General features: G+C 45.4%; 1 protein-coding gene across 9 annotated transcripts in view; it reads left to right on the top strand.

Moving 5' to 3' along the window:
- The window catches only part of DHX35 (DEAH-box helicase 35), a 69,824-nt gene that overhangs the window by 40,416 nt on the left and 11,400 nt on the right, over nucleotides 1–18,008 (top strand). For 6 of the 9 annotated variants that reach the window (XM_086331849.1, XM_086331845.1, XM_086331847.1 and 3 more), the window contains 7 exons: nucleotides 773–983; nucleotides 5,678–5,802; nucleotides 9,481–9,535; nucleotides 12,055–12,150; nucleotides 13,883–13,977; nucleotides 14,617–14,694; nucleotides 15,701–15,830. In XM_086331849.1, coding sequence (XP_086187975.1) covers nucleotides 773–983; nucleotides 5,678–5,802; nucleotides 9,481–9,535; nucleotides 12,055–12,150; nucleotides 13,883–13,977; nucleotides 14,617–14,694; nucleotides 15,701–15,830 — 790 coding nt within the window. Of the gene's footprint in view, nucleotides 1–772; nucleotides 984–5,657; nucleotides 5,803–9,480; nucleotides 9,536–12,054; nucleotides 12,151–13,882; nucleotides 13,978–14,616; nucleotides 14,695–15,700; nucleotides 15,831–18,008 lie in introns of all 9 variants that reach the window. The other 3 variants (XR_015139046.1, XR_015139045.1, XR_015139047.1) reach the window with 3 other exon arrangements.

The raw sequence follows: 18,008 nt of genomic DNA, 5'->3' as shown, positions 1-18,008 counted from the left end.
GTGGCTGCATCGGCTGTTTCTCCTTCCTCTGCCTGGATCTATGTAGGGCCGGTTGCTGCTTTTTATTCAGGTTTCAGCCTAAAATCATCTTTTACAGAGGCTTTCCCTGGCCATCTAACCTGAAGTAAGCATGCTCCATTATTAACATATTATAACATGATGTATATATTGAACACTACGTAATACTAGAGTATTACCCTATTGCGTTTTCGTCCAGGTGTTCGTCACTGTCTTATGTTCACTATTTCTCCACCCAGACATTCACACTGGAATGTGGACTCTCGTCCATTGTCCATTCCTAGCACCTTAAAGTGTGCCTGGCAAAGTGCAGACCCTCAGAAAGCAGTTAGAACACGAATAAAGGGCAGGTACAGGTGGCTATGTGCATCACTTGAGTTGTACAAAAGGTAAAAACTAATGTTTGTTGAATATTTGCTCTGAGCCAAGTACTAGGCTCTAATAATCATTTCATGTATGTTTCACATTTAATCCGCTGAAGAACCCTGGGAGAGGGTAAATTTTATTATGGAAACAAACAAACATGCTCAGGAGGTTAAGGAACTTGTCCAAGGTCCCAAGCTTAGGGAGAATTGAAACCCAAGGCACCCTGAGCATGAAATTCATCCTAGTCCATCCAGGATACCTAACTGCTTCTCACAGGTTCTACACTGTTGAAGATATCTTGACATCTTTAGGACTTTGACTAGTTTATTCAGAGTGAAGACAACCAAAACACTTTTATCCTGACTCTCCTTCCTGTGGGGGAACCTAGGTGATCGTGGCCACCAATGTAGCAGAAACCTCCATCACAATCAGCGGGATCGTGTATGTGATTGACTGTGGCTTCGTGAAGCTCCGGGCCTACAACCCCAGGACAGCTATCGAGTGCTTGGTGGTGGTCCCAGTGTCCCAGGCATCAGCCAACCAGCGAGCAGGACGCAGTGGCCGCAGCCGCTCAGGGAAATGTTACCGCCTTTATACAGGTAAATGTGGCTCTTTTCTCTTTTAGGGGTTTTGCCTTTCTCCTAGTCAGCCTGGGCATCAGAGAATATTACAGGTATCTACCCCTATTAAGCAGAACTTAAGACCCAGATCTCCCTCACAAGGCCTTCTGTAATCTGACCCCCGCCACCTTCCTCACTCCAGACATGGCCCTTCTTTGCTACTGTTCCTCACTGGCCAAAGCTAGACCAGTTAAAAAAATCTATATTTATTTATTTGGCAGCACGGAGTCTTAGTTGTGGCATGCAGGATCTTTAGTTGCAGCATGGGAACTCTTGGTTGGAACATGTAGGATCTAGTTCCCCGACCAGGGATGGCACCCCAGGGCCCCCTGCACTGGGAGTGAGGAGTTAAGAATCCTCACTTAACTCCACTGGACCACCCTTAAGTTAACCCTTAAGTTAACTTAACTCTTAAGAGTTAAGACTTAACTCCAGCCCTTAAGGAGTTTTCTCTGGAGTCTTAACTCCACTGGACCACCATTGAAGTCCCATGAATTACCGATTATTTGCCACCCCTTTTCTGACCTAGTCTGGGCCTTGGCCTGTCAGCAGCCATGTGACATGTAGCTTGGGCCCTTGTTCTGTCTTTCTTAACATTCTCTTAGCATCCTGTGGCATTTTTTTTTTATTCTGGGATCCTTGAATCCTGTGGGGCCCCACAGTGGGTTCCATCTTTCCTCTGGTTCAGAGCACCTTTGCACAGCTGAACCAGTAGGGTCTCTCCTGAGACTCATTGATAGCAGTTGGTCAGCTCCTGCTCCATGCTTGTCTTTGAAGGAGCAACAGGAAATTACAATGAAGACGGTCTTAGCCCTTAAGGAGTTTTCTCTCCAACTAAACAGCAGTCTTGTCTGCAGAAAATGAGGTCTCCAGAGCTGCTCTTTACTTCATTGTACCTCTCTTCTGTGGATGACGGTGTCAAGGTTTCTCTTAATTATCTAGACTTAATTTTCAAATCATTTTTAATTCCCTCCTCTGTCCAGTATCCCTCTGCAGTCACTTAACCAGATCCGGGGGTTTTACCTTTTATCTCTCCTTTCCTTTCAGATTACCATCATCCTTGTTCAGTCCTTGACATCATTTATTCTTTTTCACAGATGTTTACAGAGCACTTGCTCTGTGCCAGGCATGGAAATCTAAAGCCAGTTGAGATACGGTCTGAGGCCACATTGCTGACAGCCTGGTGGTGGAGGCAGGCTTATGAACAGATTAGCATGTTATGGTGTGATAGTTGCCATAACTGAATGAGCCTTGGAAGCAGACAGCAGGGAGTTATTCCTACTGGGGAGGGCTTCACAGTCCATAATTGAGCCTGATCTTACCGGCAACTCAGTAGTTAATCCAGGTGAGGGGATAGCAGCGGGGGTTAGATTTCATCACAGCAAGCAGAGGAAGTGGAATGTACTAGTACTTGGAGGGGAGGAACAGGGTAAGAAGGATTCGTGGAAGGGAGGGAGAATACAGAACCTGAAGTCAGAGAGGTAAGGTTCTTCCACTGAAGGTATTAAGAGGGAATAACGGAAATAGAAAGAGGAAAGCCAGTTTCAAAGGCGAACTGAAATATGGGGAAGAGGAAGTTTCAGGAAACTTAAATTTTTTTTTTTATTGAGGTGAAATTTACATAACATGAAATTAACCCTTTTAACTTGAACAGTTCAGGCATTTATTATCTTCACAGTGTGCAGCCACCACCTTTATCTAGTTAGGAAACATCTTTATCACTCTAAAGTAAAAGTCCTTACCTGTTAAGCAGTATTTCTTTCTTCTTTTCTCCCTGCTGCCAGCCTGTGACAACCAGCAATCTTTGTTGTCATTTTGAATGGTCAGGTGGCCCTCTGTATCCATAGATTCAACCAACTGCAGATTGAAAATATTTGGAAAAAAAATTCCTGAAAGTTTCAGAAAGCAACACTTGAAGTTGCTTACACACTAGCAACAGTTCATATAGTGTTTACGTTCTATTAAGTACTGTCAGTATGCTATGCTATGCTATACTATGCTGAGTCGCTTCAGTCGTGTCCGACTCTGTGCGACCCCAGAGACGGCAGCCCACCAGGCTCCGTCGTCCCTGGTATTCTCCAGGCAAGAATACTGGAGTGGGTTGCCATTTCCTTCTCCAACTGTAAATATAGAGATGATTTAAAGTATTCAGAGGATGTGTGTAGGTTATATGCAAATACTGTACCATTTTCTGTGAGGGACTTGAGCATCCTCGGATTATGGTGTCTGCAGTGGGGGAGAGGGGTGTCCTGGAATCATTCTCCTGTGGGTACCAAGGGGTGAGTGTATTTGTTTTGGATATTTCACAAATTAATTCACACAATGTGACATTTTGTGTCTGGTTTCTTTCATTCAACATAATGTTTTCCAGGTTCATTTAAGTGTATCAGTACTTTATTCCTTTTTATGGCTGAATAATATTCCATCGTATGAAGGTACCACAATTTGTTTATCAGTTGACGGTTGTTTCTGCCTTTCGGCTGTTGTGAATAGCGCTGCTATGAACAAGCATGTACGTGTGTGTGCCTTAGTCTGTGTTTTTAATTCCTTTGGATGTACAGCTTGGAGTAGAATTGCAGGGTCACATGGTAATTCTTTATTTAACCTGAGGAACTAAAGTTACTTCTAAGGAGGAAACGGCCAGCATCATCTCATGCCCCAGTGAAATCAAACAGCAGGCTGTAGACTAAAGATAGGCAAGTGGACTTGGGTAAAGGGTGTGGGCAACTTTAGTGGAGGTGAGGTTGCGGGGAGACCAGCTGACAGTAATGGGGTACAGCAGATCCAGCCTCTAGGTTTCCTCCACCAATGCTTCTAGAGATCACAGCTCTGAGCAGGGCGCCACCTCCTCTGACCCTTAACAGTTTCCCAGATCCTTCCGGGACTTTCTGGCTTGTCTCCTCCCGTTGTCCACCAGCACTGACCCTGCACTGCACCCCTGCTGCGCTACTCTCTGTTTTGAATCTCCCTTCTGTCTTCCCGCACCCGCTTCTCACACTGTTGGTCCCTTTCCCTGGGCTGTTTCCTCTGCCCAGCGGGTCCACCTCGTCCCTGGCTTCCGCTCCTGGGTGTCAGTGCCCTAAATCCCTTCTCCCCTCAGCCGTCCTCCGTCCACCCTTCAGCCTCCATTTCTCCTCGGGAGGACCCTCCACTGGGACCTAGCCTGATCCTCATCTCGGTCCCAGACCCTCTGAATCACGGAAATGTCTCAAAAGCTGTTGGCCCACAGCTCCTGCAGCCCTGGGCCCAGTGCCCTGTGTACTTGGTCCTCAGTAGACTCAAGTGTCCTTGAACTTAACCGAAGTGTCCTTGAACTCTTAAGAAGCACCTGCTTCCTATGAGCATCTTCATCAGTATCGTCTTCTTATCTGATCACAGTGTGCTTGGAAAATGTGGTTATCCTACCAAAAGGCTACCCCACAAACGCTCTTGAAACTTGAAGGGAATATCCCATTTGGAACTTCCTGCCATTGCCTGTTTGGAGAAGGAAATGGCAACCCACTCCAGTGTTCTTGCCTGGAGAATCCCGGGGACTGGGGAGCCTGGTGGGCTGTCTCTGGGGTTGCACAGAGTCGGACAGGACTGAAGCGACTTAGCAGCAGCAGCCATTGCCTGTTACCCGGAACCTTCCAGGTGGGCTCATGCATTTGACGATTTGTATCAATCAGCTTACAGAATATTTATTGTGTCTTTTGTCAAACTAAAGTTTTTTTTTTTTTAAGTCCTTCAGTGATAGTGCTGTTTCTTCATGACACCTTTTGTTCTGCTCTGACTTTTCTCTGGTTAATTAAAGATTTCTGTTGGAAGCTAGGCCACCTTTGTGTGAAGGAGGGTGTGCACAGGTAAAATGTTGACTGATGTGGGAGGATTTTGTCTATAATCCTTCTCTAAATGATCCATAGACTTTCTGAATATACACGAAAAGGGTTTAATCTCTTCCTCCCTGTTTTTTTCCCTCACCCTTTTTATCTAGCTTCTTTATAAAGGCTTCCCAGAGTCTCTGTCCCTCCCCCCGCTCCTGCCCCTCCCATCTTGGCCTCCTGAACTCTGTGGTGCCTTTTCCTGTTCGAGGTCACCTTTTGTTCCTGATGGTGTGTGTAAGCATTCATTAATCCGTTCGAGGCAGCATTGGATTCTGGGAGTGACGTATGTGCCTGGCTTGATTTAAAAAGTTGGACAATTTTTGGTCTTTATGAGATTTGGTCATTTTTTTAATATTTTAAAGACATTTGGTTATTTGGTTTTGTTTGGTAATTTATCCTGAAATTGTTCTTTGCTTTTATGTATAGGCCTTGGCTCCTTGGCTCTGTCCCTCGCAGAGGGAATGGAAACAGGGCACCCCCAGTAACACTTGTTGCTTTGTTTTAATGTTTTGCTAACAAGAATCACATTGTAAAAAGCATTCTAAAGTGAAAGGACATACTTTTATAAAGACATATTGTTAAAATACATTTATCTAAAGTTGAAATTGTTAAAATACATTTATCTAAAGTTGAAAAAAAAAAAGGGCTTTCCTAAATAGGAAGCAGCGTTCTATCACAGTATCATATGAGTCTGAGCCTAGACTCCTAGAGCCCCTCGTTAAAGTGAGAGAAGGACAACGTTTCTTTGACAGAATGGTCACATTTGATTGTGACATTTTATCCCAAACAGTTCTGATTTCCTATCCCCAGAGGAAGCCTTTGACCAGCTGCCTCAGTCCACTGTCCCTGAGATGCAGCGGAGCAACCTGGCCCCCGTCATCCTGCAGCTGAAGGCGCTGGGGATCGACAGCGTCCTCAGGTTCCACTTCATGTCGGTAAGTCCTGCCTTCCATCTGCAGCCGTCGGGACACTGGAATGCTCCCAGGGGGGTGCTGACATCGGTACAGAGCATGCTACCTTTCTGGTGTTTTTCACTTAGCCGCGGGTGTCATGTGCAGGGCCTAGGGGAGAACAGCCAGACAAGGGTGACAACTTCTGTTCTTGTCTGTTGGGGGAGAGAGAGTAAGTGCAGTAATGACAGGGTCTGTGTCCTGTGCTCTGAGAGACACAGGAAAGGCCCGCAGCCCAGTTAAGTCATGTCTGAGGCGAGACCTGAAACCCAGGTGGGATTTTAGCGAGTCGGGAGGGGTGGAGTGATCCAGGAGTGTGTCGGCATGATAAAGAAGTATCCCGACTGGGGAAGCCAGGAGGTCTATGGTGGAGCTACAGGGAAAGTCCCTACAGCGGATTGCATTTCTGATTATTTCCAGGAGTGGGTTTATTGGGTCAAAGGCCATAATCATTTCGTAGGTCCTCGATACATGGCCGAATTCCTTTATAAGTATAAAGCTTATACCTTATATAGGTATAAGCTTGCATAGTGCATGCATGCCTGACTCACTGGCCACCCATCCTGCCGTGTTATCTTCTTTTAGAGTTTTTCTAATTTGGTTTGTGGGAGAAAGAAGGAAAAATATTATCTCTTATCTTTTTTGATTTCTCATAAGGTTAAAACAATTATCAATTCAGTTCAGTCACTCAGTCATGTCCGACTCTGCGACTCCATGAACTGCAGCACGCCAGGCCTCCCTCTCTATCACCAACTCCTGGAGTCCACCCAAACTCATGTCCATTGAGTCGGTGATTCCATCCAGCCATCTCATCCTCTGTCGTCCCCTTCTCCTCCTGCCCCCAATCCCTCCCAGCATCAGAGTCTTTTCCAGTGAGTCAACTCTTTGCATGAGGTGGCCAAAGTACGGGAGTTTCAGCTTTAGCATCATTCCTTCCAAAGAAATCCCAGGGCTGATCTCCTTCAGAATGGACTGGTTGGATCTCCTTGCAGTCCAAGGGACTCTCAAGAGTCTTCTCCAACACCACAGTTCAAAAGCATCAATTCTTCGGCACTCAGCCTTCTTCACAGTCCAACTCTCACATCCATACATGACCACTGGAACATTATCAGCCACTTTAATTTCTTCGGAATTAAACTATTTTAGGTTTATTAGTGATTTTTAAGAGTCCTTTAACTATTAAAGCCCTAACTAGTTAAAACTGCTCATCTCTGTCTCTAGTCTTTCTTGTAAACAGTTCTTCTAGTTGTTTGTATGGTATTGTTTCGTTACGTGCAGCCACTGTAAACGTTTCCACAGCAAGGTCTTTCCACCTTTGCTCTGTGATTTTCTTTTCTTGTGCTTGTGAAGCACTTCCCCGTATCTCAGTCAGTTAATAAATGCTCACTCATGTTTTCTTCTTGAATTTTTATGACTTGAAAACTTGTGTTTTTTGACTCTCTATTCTATCCTGACCTGGTTGATGTGTGTAACTAGGCCAGATTCCTGGATGATAAAGTCCCTGATGTTGCATGAACAGCGCAAATAGTAACCAACATTGGAATATGTTTGACTTCTCTAGGAGAAAGAAATGCTAATTGAAATAGTGGTTCCACTCTACATTAATTGAATGATCAAACATAAAGAAAAATGATAAAGTCCAGCTGACACAACTTGGGGGAAATGGTTTTGTATTCTATTTCAGTCCTCATGGAGGACTTTCTGACATTATGAGTTGTAGCAATGCCTGGTATTTCTTCTTGGGAAATTTTCTCCTGAAAATAATTCAAAAGAAACAAATAACTTATATGTAGGATAATGATTATAGTATCATTTTATATTAAATTAAAAACTATAATAATGAAAATCATAAACTTTTGGATAGCTGAGAAACGAAGGAAATACATATAAATACATCTTCATATATTCCCTTCTGGTTATTTTCCCCTGAAATTGTGGGGTTTTTTTTTTAACAGTTGAAATCACAGGATGCATATAATTTTATATATTTAGCAGTGATAATTACAGTAGCAAAGAACTGAAAACCACTCAGTTGCCCAGTAGCAAGAAAGGTGCTTATTTCATAGTGTATGACCTTGTTGGATAGCATGCAGCTGTCCCAGGGTCATCACCGTGAAGCGGCCATGAGTACAAGAAACAGTGGGAGCAGAACACCAGGCAGTGAGAAAAGCAAACTAAAACTGTACGCACACAGTCCTTCGAGCTGCATTAAAACTGTTTTTATGTGATCTCCAATCAGATGAGGCCGTAGAGAAATACTAGTAAGTGTGTGTTGAGGTGAAAATCTTCTGGATGTGATTGGGGGAGGAGGGGGTAAAGGTGTGGGCTTTTTGATTGATGATGAATCCCAAGAGAAGAATTCATCAGGCCTGGTGATTTGACTGCAAACAGGGCCAAGGATTAAAAGGAGTCCAAGAGGGCCTGTCTGTTTTGTTCTGTAATTATTCAGAACCTCATTCAGCGCTCGGTCATTCCTGTTACTCGTGTAGTCTCGGCGTAAAGACGGGTCAAGCCCCCTTTTAGGTGCTGTGGGTATGTTTCCTCTTCGTAAAGTAGGATGTCGTGGGCACTGGGGAAGGACTAGTGAATCAGTTATGTGATCTAGTCCGAAGCGGTTTGTTGAAGCCCTGGTGTGTCGTGAGTCAGGTCTAGTTCTGCCCTCGTTAGGATGTGCCTGCAGTCAGCACAGCTTCCAGAAGTACACCTTTGTTCCTTGGCAGTCCAGTGGGTGTGAGGTGAAGTTGCTCAGTCGTGTGTGACTCTCTGCGATTCCGTGGACTCTAGCTTACCAGGCTCCTCTGTCCATGGAATTTTCCAGGCAAGAGTACTGGAGTGGGTTGCCATTTCCTTTTCCAAGTGGGTGTGGCAGAGTGGAAAAAACGAGATCTGAGATCTGAGTTCTGTCTCTGGCTTTGCCACCAGTGGCCTCTAGGATCTTGTTCAAATGTCTTACATTTTGTTATTCACTTTCCTCACCTGCAAAAGTATATTTTTAGAATACATTTGTTGTGAACGCATTTAGAAAAAAGTTATGCAGTTTGCAAAAGGACTATAATTTTATTATGTGGCTTATGGATGAAATCGTTTAGGAGATAGTAGTGATGCTTTGCATACAGTAGTAGGTGTTCAGTAAAGGTTCGTGGAAGGAAAGAAAAGACAGTGAGGATCCAGTGAAAGCACAGTATCAGCTTTGTTAAACTTCAGATTGTCTAGCATTCTCTCTATTTCCAGAAGTTCAAATCCAACTGATGTCAGTTGGTCCCTGTAGGGAGGGCCTGGGGCAGAGCTCTGGGTGGTACAAAGATGAATCGTCCGTCAATACTGCAGTATCATGGGGCTTCTTAGAAGGTCGAGACATGAGGTAAAAAGTAGAAATCTTTGATGAGAGTTTAGGGAAAGCAAGAAGGTAGGTCACGGTAAGGACCCATCTCTTCTGATGGGAGTGGAGCCTGAGGGAAAGCTTCAAAGGAAATGTTTACTCAAGCTGAGATTGAAGACCAAGGAGTAGGAAGGGTGCCGAGAGGGAGAGGAAGGACATCTCCAGAGTGGAGGTTGGGAAGTCTGGGGCGTGTTAAAGCGAAGAGTGGGTTTGAGCAGGAAACAGTCGCCTTGTTATGGCTGGTGCCTGATGAAATTAACTTGGGGGATTTATGCTTCTTCCAGCCACCTCCAGCACAGTCGATGGTTCAAGCACTGGAGTTACTCTATGCTCTGGGAGGTACGTCTCTCTCTTACTCTGTGTTTCTTACATATTTATTAGTATGTGATATTAGGTTGTATTCACTCTAGGGCTCTTGGTATCTTCAAGGATGGACTTGGTTCTTGCCATATATATGATCCTCTCAGTGACATGTAAGCTTATCGAAATAAGGTGGGACCATGATTGATCCCTGGGTTGGGAAGATCCCCTGGAGGAGGGCATGGCAACTCGATCCAGTATTCTTGCCTGGAGAATCCCATGGACAGAGGAGGCTGGCGGGCTACAGTCCATGGGGTTGCAAAGAGTCAGACACAACTGAGCAACTAACACTTTACTTTCACTTTATGATTGGATCATGAAATCCAATCGTGATAATAAATTTATGAAGCATGTCAATACATCAGAAGCTTTTAATAACCATCGCTATAGCTATACTTGCTAAGAGACACCTGAAAGATTCTTTTACCAGTATTTCAGCTGTCACCCAGCTGGGCCTTATTCTCTGTCCCTGACACCGTTCTGAAACTGGCTCAGTGTTCTCTCCCTAAACCCCCTTCCTTCCACTCCTGGAGTTCCTGTGGAGGATTGGGTAGAATACTGGCCTATGATATTGTTGGGACAAGGAGACACCATGTTATGGAGGAACTCTTATTCTCTTGTTTGAAAATGTGGTGTTTATCTTAAAATAGAGAAAATTGTGGCCTAAATTCACCTCTTTTGGAAGTGTCTTTTGTGTGAAGGTTGCCTCCAATGAAGATAGTATCCAGTTTGGTATTAAATTTCAGTGGCGGTTTTGTTCTTTAAGATTTTTTTTTTAGTTCTTAAGATATTTATTGAGGTACAATTCATACACCGTGTAATTCACCCATTTAAAATGTGCAATTCAAGTTAGCCCCAAATGTTGTTGCTGTTCAGTCACTAAGTCAGGTCAGACTCTTTGCGGCCCCATGGACTATGGCACACCAAACTCCTCTGTCCTTCCCTGTCTCCTGGAGTTTGCTCAGATTCATGTCCATTGAGTCAGTGATGCTGTCTAACCATCTTATCCTTTGTCAGCCCCTCCTGTTCCTGCCCTCAATCTTTCCCAGCATCAGGGTCTTTCCCAAGAGTTGACTCTTCACATCAGGTGGTCAAAATTTTGGAGTTTCAGTTTCAGCATCAGTCCTTCTGATGAATATTCAGGTTTGATTTCCTTTAGGATTGACTGGTTTGATCTCCTTACTATCCAAGGGACTTTGAAGAGTCTTTACCAGCACCACAGTTTGAAAGCATCAATTCTTTTGTGCTCAGCCTTCTTTATGGTCCAACTCTCACATCCATACAGGACTACTGGAAAAACCACAGCCTTGACTATACAGATCTTTGTCATCAAAGTGATGTCTAGTTTTTAATACGCTGTCTAGGTTTGTCATAGCTTTTGTTCTAGGGGGCAAGCGCCTTTAAATTTCATGGTTGCAATCATGGTCCACAGTGATTTTGGAGCCCAGGAAAATAAATCTGTTACTGTTTCTGTTTTTTCCCCATATATTTGCCATAAGTGATGGGGAGAAAAATGGAATTTTCCATAATTTTTTTTTTTTTTCATAATTTTTTGTGATCCACACAGTCAAAGGCTTTTGCGTGGTAAGTGAAGCAGAAATGAATGTTATTTCTGGAATTCCCTTGCTTTCTCTGCGACCCAGTGAATGTTAGCAATTTGATCTCCGCTCCCTCTGCCTTTTCTAAACCCAGCTTGTACATCTGAAAGTTCATGATTCACACACTGCTGGAACCTAGCTTGGAGGATTTTGAGCATTACCTTGCTAGCGTGGGAAGTGAGTGCAGTAGTCCAGAGGTGAGGCAGAGAAAACAGCAGGAGAGGTGGCAGAGAAGCCAGACAGTGTGGGTCATGGACGCTGGGGAAGAGTATTTCCAAGGAGCTGTAGTTAGCAGGCGCGAAGGCTGCTGGGGCCCTGAGGAAAGTGCCCTCTGTGTTTGGCACTATCTGGTTGTGGGTTGGCCCTTGGAGAGGGAGGTTCTGGGGAGAAGTAGAACCAGGAGAGGGTTGGGGCCGGAGGCGGCTCTGGGTCCATTTCCTTATACTTAGGTCTTTGCATAGAGGCCATTGTTGTTTAGTCCCTAAGATATGTCCCAACTCTTTGCGACCCCATTGACTGTAGCCCACCAGGCTCCTCTGTCCATGGGCTTTCCCAGGCAAGAATACTGGAGTAGGTTGCCATTTCTTCCTCCCTCCAAGGGATCTTCCCGACCCAGGGATTGAACCCGCATCTCCTGCGTTGGCGGGTGGATTCTTTACCACTGAACCACCAGGGAAGCCCATAGAGGCCATTAGAATTAATTTTTCAAAATTGAGTATTCAAGAGCTCCGAGGAAATCTTTTCTTTTTCTACTGTAACAGCAGTCAGGTTGAAGCTGATAGTGTATGATTCATCTCCTGGATACACCTTGGCCAGCATGTATTACCTTTTATTCTCCCAACAACTGTACATCTTCCAACACTGGTACATGCCTTCTGCCTCTCGTTGTTCTTACGGCAGGTCTGGACAAAGACTGTCGCCTAACTGAACCGCTTGGCGTGAGAATAGCAGAGTTTCCTTTGAATCCCATGTTTGCAAAAGTGCTGCTTGAATCAGGTAGGTGGAGACCAGCAGTTCTCATTGATTTTATTTTGTCGGGAAAGTTGTTTCTCAAATTCTGTGTACCTTGGGGGAGAGGGCACAATGTAGCCTGTGCCAGCATTTTTTTTAAGCACTGAAGGAGTTTTCATCTAAAGATGTCTGCTTTGGGGCATGTTGTTAACTTGTGATTCAAGGTCCGTCATCATTAATTCAGGAAACGCTTTTGTTTGCTTCCTGTGGGTCTGACATCTGAGTTTTTGTATAAATTTGTGGTGAAAAATACACAACATAAAACTTACCATTTTACTCATTTTTAAATACAATTAAAAATGTTAAAATGGACAGTTCTGCAGCATTAAGTACTTTTGCGTTGTTGTCCAACCACCACCACCATCCATCTCCAGAATGTTTTCATTTTTGTCAAACCGGAACTCTACCCATTAAACACTTAACTCCCATTCTCCCCTCCCCCAACCCCTGACAACCACTGTTCTACTTACTGTCTCTCTGAATTTGACGATTCTAGGAACCTCATGTAAGTGGAATCATACAATATTTGTCTTTTTGTGACTGATTTTTTCAGTTGGTACAGTGTCTTCAGGGTTCCTATTGTATCGTGTGTCAGGATTTTTTTAAGGCTGAGTAATATTCCACTGTGCAAATAGACCATTCACCTGTTGGCGGATTCCCAGGGAGCTGCCACCCTTTGGCTTTTGTGACTCATGCTGCTCTGCACACAGGTGTACAAGCATGTGCTTGTGTCCCTGCTTTCACTTCTTTGAGGTCTAATACTTAGGGTGGAATCGCTTGCTCGGTGATTCTGCATTTAGTTTTTGAGGAATCACCACAGCGTCCTCCACTTTGTATTTGCACTACCCATGGGCAAGAGTCCCAGCTTCTCTGATGCTTTCAGATTTTTATGAGAATATTAGTTAAGGAATCAAAGTGTAGAGCCTCAAGATCCTCTCATATGTAGAAGTCAAAATCCTCTGGAGACTAGAGACTGCACTCGCCACCCCCAACAGCCCAGAGAAGGGAAATACTAGTTCTGTCTTGCTTTGGTCTAACTTTATATTCACTGGCAGTCAACAAAGCTGTGTTTCAGATTAAGCATGGTGAAAAGTTAGCTATAGTTGTGTCTTGGAGCTACCGGGCTTGCATTGAGAAGCAGGAAAGATCATTTGTGAGGCCGGAAGCTGTGGGGGAGTGTGCAGGGCAGTTCACTCCATCTGATGCCCTGGAGGGCTGGTTGCTACAGACTCTGCCCAGGTGCCAGCAGCTGTGGCCCACTGCATGCTTCCCTGGTCTAGGTATGCCTCAGCCTTGCCCAGTGAAGTGAGCCCTGTTGAGAGGGAGGCCACTTCATAGAAAGATCCCAGAGCAGAGGGACGCAGTCCAAGTATTCCCTGCCCCCTCTCCCTCTTAGGCTTTCTCCCAGGATTCCAGGTATCCATCTAGAGAGGAGGGAGCAGGTGTGGAGCTGACCTACCCTAGTTGAGTCTCATGGCAGAGTCCTTTGGTGTGACCGCTGCAGAATGGAGTCCTTCCAGGCCTCCATTCATCTGGACCATGTATACAGAGCATCCCATTTGGCAGGGTGAAGTGTTTATATAAGATTTTAAAATGAAGCTATGTAGAAATAGATGATCTTGGTTTATAGTATGCTGCAAGGCAAACATCAGAGAACATCTTTTTCTTCTCGTGACACATGATATGTTTGAAATCAAACACGCGTTTTGTTTTATAGGGAATTTTGGCTGTTCTCAGGAAATTCTGAGCATTGCCGCCATGATGCAGATCCAGAACGTCTTTGTGGTCCCCTCAAACCAGAAGTCTCAGGCTGTAAGTCTGACTTTTCCCCCAAGCTGTTCGTACGAGTCTTGCTCACTTTGGGCTTTCATTTGTTAAAATTGCCCACGGACTGCTGGTGACAGAGCAGCTTCAGTTTGGAGTGTTTATCTTACTTTGTGCCTGACATTGTGCCAAAATTTTTCCTACATCATGTCATTTTATCTTCAGTGTGAACTTGGGAGGGAGGTATTACTGTCACCATATTTAGAGATGGAGGCACAGAAAAGTTCAGTAACTTACAGTTGCTCAGCCAGAATTGGTGGAGTTGCCTTTCACGGTCCAAATCTTAACCATTGTCCTACTGACTTTTCAAAAGTAAGGGAGGTTGTTTTCAAGGCTTCTCTGGGGGCAACCTTGGTGGGCTCATTAGGGATGCCAGGAGTTCTTGCCTGGGCACAGCAGGCCTGGCACAGCCAAGCTGCTGACAGGGCCCTCCCAGCCCAGGCATTCGTGATGAGTAGATGGGTGAATGCTGGAAAGACTGTGAAGGAAAAGTTACGATATTTATGTACACTTGAAATTAAGACAGTGTTGCAAATGAATTATACTGAGCTATTCATCGTGTAATGTTACCTCCAGGACAAGAGGCTCACAGGAGTCAGCTTCTAAACATTGCCTTATTCTTTCCAGATTCGAGCGCACCGAAAATTTGCTGTGGAGGAGGGTGACCATCTTACCATGCTCAATGTGTATGAAGCATTTATCAAAGTAAGCACAGTTGCCGCTACAAAGGCCCCCTCCATGCTCCCGTCCATTGGAGGTAGTCTGTTGTTCAGTCGCTTATTCGTGTCCTGTGTTTTGAGACCCTGTGGACTGCAGCATGCCAGGCTTCCCTGTCCTTCACTATCTCCTGCAGTGCTGCTGTTGCTGCTGCTAAGTCGCTTCAGTCGTGTCCGACTCTGTGCGACCCTATAGACGGTAGCTCACCAGGCTCTCCCGTCCCTGGGATTCTCCAGGCAAGAACACTGCAGTGGGTTGCCATTTCCTTCTCCAAAGCATAAAAGTGAGAAGTGAAAGTGAAAGTTCAGCTCAGTCGTGTGAAAGCGAAAGCTCAGTCGTGTCCGACTCTTAGCGACCCTATGGACTACAGCCCACCAGGCTCCTCCATCCATGGGATTTTCCAGGCAAGAGTACTGGAGTGGGGTGCCATTGCCTTCTCCGCTCCTGCAGTGCAGTTTGCTCAAATTCATGTCCATTGAGTTGGGGATGCTATGTAACCATCTCTGCCACCCCTTTCTTCTTTTGCCCTTGGTTTTTCCCAGCATCAGGGTCTTTTCCAGTGAATCGGCTCTTTGTATCAGGTGGCCAAAGTATTGGGCTTACGCATCAGTACCAGACCTTCTTGTACTTGCCTGTTGTCAAGTAAAGTGATAACCTTGAGCTGCCAGAGAGGGAAGGTTGATTTGCAAAGAGCCGCAGGGAAGGGTTCTGTCTGATAGTTGGCCACTCTCGTGGAGATACTTAAGACTGCTTATTGTTAAGTTCTCACTTGCCCTTTAGCACAAGAGAGTGAGATTGGACAGCAGTCAGATGGTAAGCAGGGTGATCAGCATCTGTGTAGAGAGATGGGGCCCCAAAAGGCCTGTAATGACTTGAAGATCTTGTCCCATTAAGGAAGCTAAAGAGGGCAGAGTCGAGTGGCGCCCGCCACGCAGCCTCAGCCGAGAGTTGTCCTGTGCTGTCTCACCCTCCCTGTGTGTGCGTTGCCCTGCAGCACAACAAGAACTCCCAGTGGTGTCAGGAACATTTCCTGAATTACAAGGGTCTCGTCAGAGCTGCGACAGTGAGGGAGCAGTTGAAAAAGCTTCTCGTCAAGTTTCAGGTGCCCAAGAAATCCAGTGAAGGTAAGAATAAACCGCCACTGCTCATGACGCTCCTCTCTCTGCCCTGTGGAGTTGCATTCTTGGCGTTCTCAGGCTGGGCGGTGTGAGACAACACAGTATACACTGGACCCACACTGGGCTCACATTTTGAATTGCCTGTGTTGGTGAAAAGCTGCATGTGAAGGGAGCATATTCCCCCCGCCAAGGAGGTCCATTTTCATTTCCGAGGGCTATTTTTATTTAAAATTTTTAACAAGCCCTGACAACACTTACGAATCATTACCATTCTTTACCTCATTGTATGCCATGTGGTTAATTTTCCCTATTGTAGGCTTTGCAAGAAAAATGACTTTTACATGGATAACATTTATGGCCATTCCGTATAAACTGCCTTTTATTTTCAGCTACAGGTGTTACTAAAGCACGTACTGTGTGTTTAGCCTAGACAGTCGCCAGGTAAGATGGAAGTGCTGTGTAAGACAGTCTCTGGCCTCTGGCAGTGCCAGTGACTCCTGTTAGTTGAGGACACGCTCGGTTGCACCACGGGGGTTTTATTTAATATTCTCTCACTTACTCTGCTACTCCAGGGTGTAGGTGATGTTATCCTTATTTTACAGAGGAGTTGTAAGGTCCCAGGGAGAAGTTAATTTAAGTTTGGGACAACACAGCTGGTAACTAGCAAAGATGGGCCTGTGTGGCGCCAACACACGCTTTCAGGGGGGTGGTGTGTCTGCTTAGCCAGTCAGCAGTTGTCTTTTGAACATCTCCTGTGTGCCAGGCTCTTGGAAACACTCCTGGCACTACTAGCTCTTACTAACCTAACTGCAGCACCCGTTACAGGCCCAGCAGGGCTGTGTCTTCATACGTGAGTTCATTTAGTGCTCACAGAGCTCCAGTGAAGCATGCGCTGCCGTGATTCCCATTCTTCAGATGAGAAAAGTGGGCTGAGAGGTAGTGAGTGACGTGCCACACGGAGGTCGCACAGTGAGTGAGTGGCCTCAGAGCTCAGGCAGCTTCATTCCAGAGCTTTACGTTGCTTTCGTACTAAGGGAAACTAATTACATGATGACAAAGACGCGGTTCTTACTGTTGAAACAGTGCAGTGACGGGAGAGATTCTTACAGAGACACAAAGTACTGCAAATGAGATTATCAGTTGTCTTAGAGACTACAGGAATAGATGTTTGAGTGCTCATGGTGTACAGTGATGGGGATTGTAGTAGGAATGCAGGGAAGATGGAATCCTGGGGTTGGGGGGTACTGAGAGGGCTCACAGTGGGCCTCGAGTAGTGGTGGAAGTCCAGTTGAGCAAACTGGTTGGATTAGAAACCAGTGGCAAAGGGCTCACTAGGCAAAGAGGACTGTGGAGACAAGTGCTGGCAGAGAGGAGCGTATCAGATGCTCAGAGGGTGTTGATGGATGACCACGCTCCTAAGAGAGGGAAGCACTGAGCCCGGGTGACTGGGTAAAGTATCATCAGTACAGACAGGAAGCTCACAGAGGCAGCTAACTGGGGAGAAGCTGATCAAGTGCCTGTCTCCCAGGAGATAGCGAGCAGCCATACATCTGCATCTTTGTTTCTTAACCTGTTTTTCATTGTCAGCTTGAAACAGCAGAAATGTGTCTTGGAGGCTCCAAAGGAAGAGCTCCAATTCTTTAGGCCTCAGTGCAGAAAGAATTTAGGAAAACACAAAGTGACAGATAAGAAGCGATTGATTAGAATAGGATGCTCGTGAGGCTTACGAGCGGGCGGGCAAGAAGGTGCACACGGAGAACTTAGTGGGCTGCAGCTTTATAATTGAAGGGAAATCGGGGGAGGGGAAAAAGACCACCTTCTTCCTCATTCTTGAGTGGACATCAAGCTTCCATCTTCAGCTCCTCCTCTCCATCAGGCCAGGGAGCTTTCTTGTCCCTACATAGTCAAACGGGGACTGTCATGGTGCAGTGAAAATGAGCCAGAAGGTGGTAACGCAGACTAAAATGCGGTAAATCAGCGCAGGTTTCAGGATAACGCCACCTTTCTCATGTTTTTGTTTTTAGCGTGGGCAGAGAAGCGTGACCTAGGAATCGTTAGCTTCCTGAGCTCACTGAGGATGTGGGGTCTCAGGCCACCATTCTTTCAGTGCTTTTGAGCATGTCTCCTGCTTCTGTTGCATGGTTTTGTTTTGAAGTAAGCCTGCTGGATTTTGTGGTTAATTAA

This window comes from Bos grunniens, chromosome 13 (assembly GCF_055505025.1).
Source record: "Bos grunniens cultivar Pamir isolate PY7600 chromosome 13, Bosgru_T2T1.0, whole genome shotgun sequence".
In the NCBI taxonomy this organism is placed as follows: domain Eukaryota; kingdom Metazoa; phylum Chordata; class Mammalia; order Artiodactyla; family Bovidae; genus Bos; species Bos grunniens.
The sequence above is the reverse complement of the archived record's forward strand: the minus strand, read 5'-3'. Positions and strand labels throughout refer to the sequence as shown.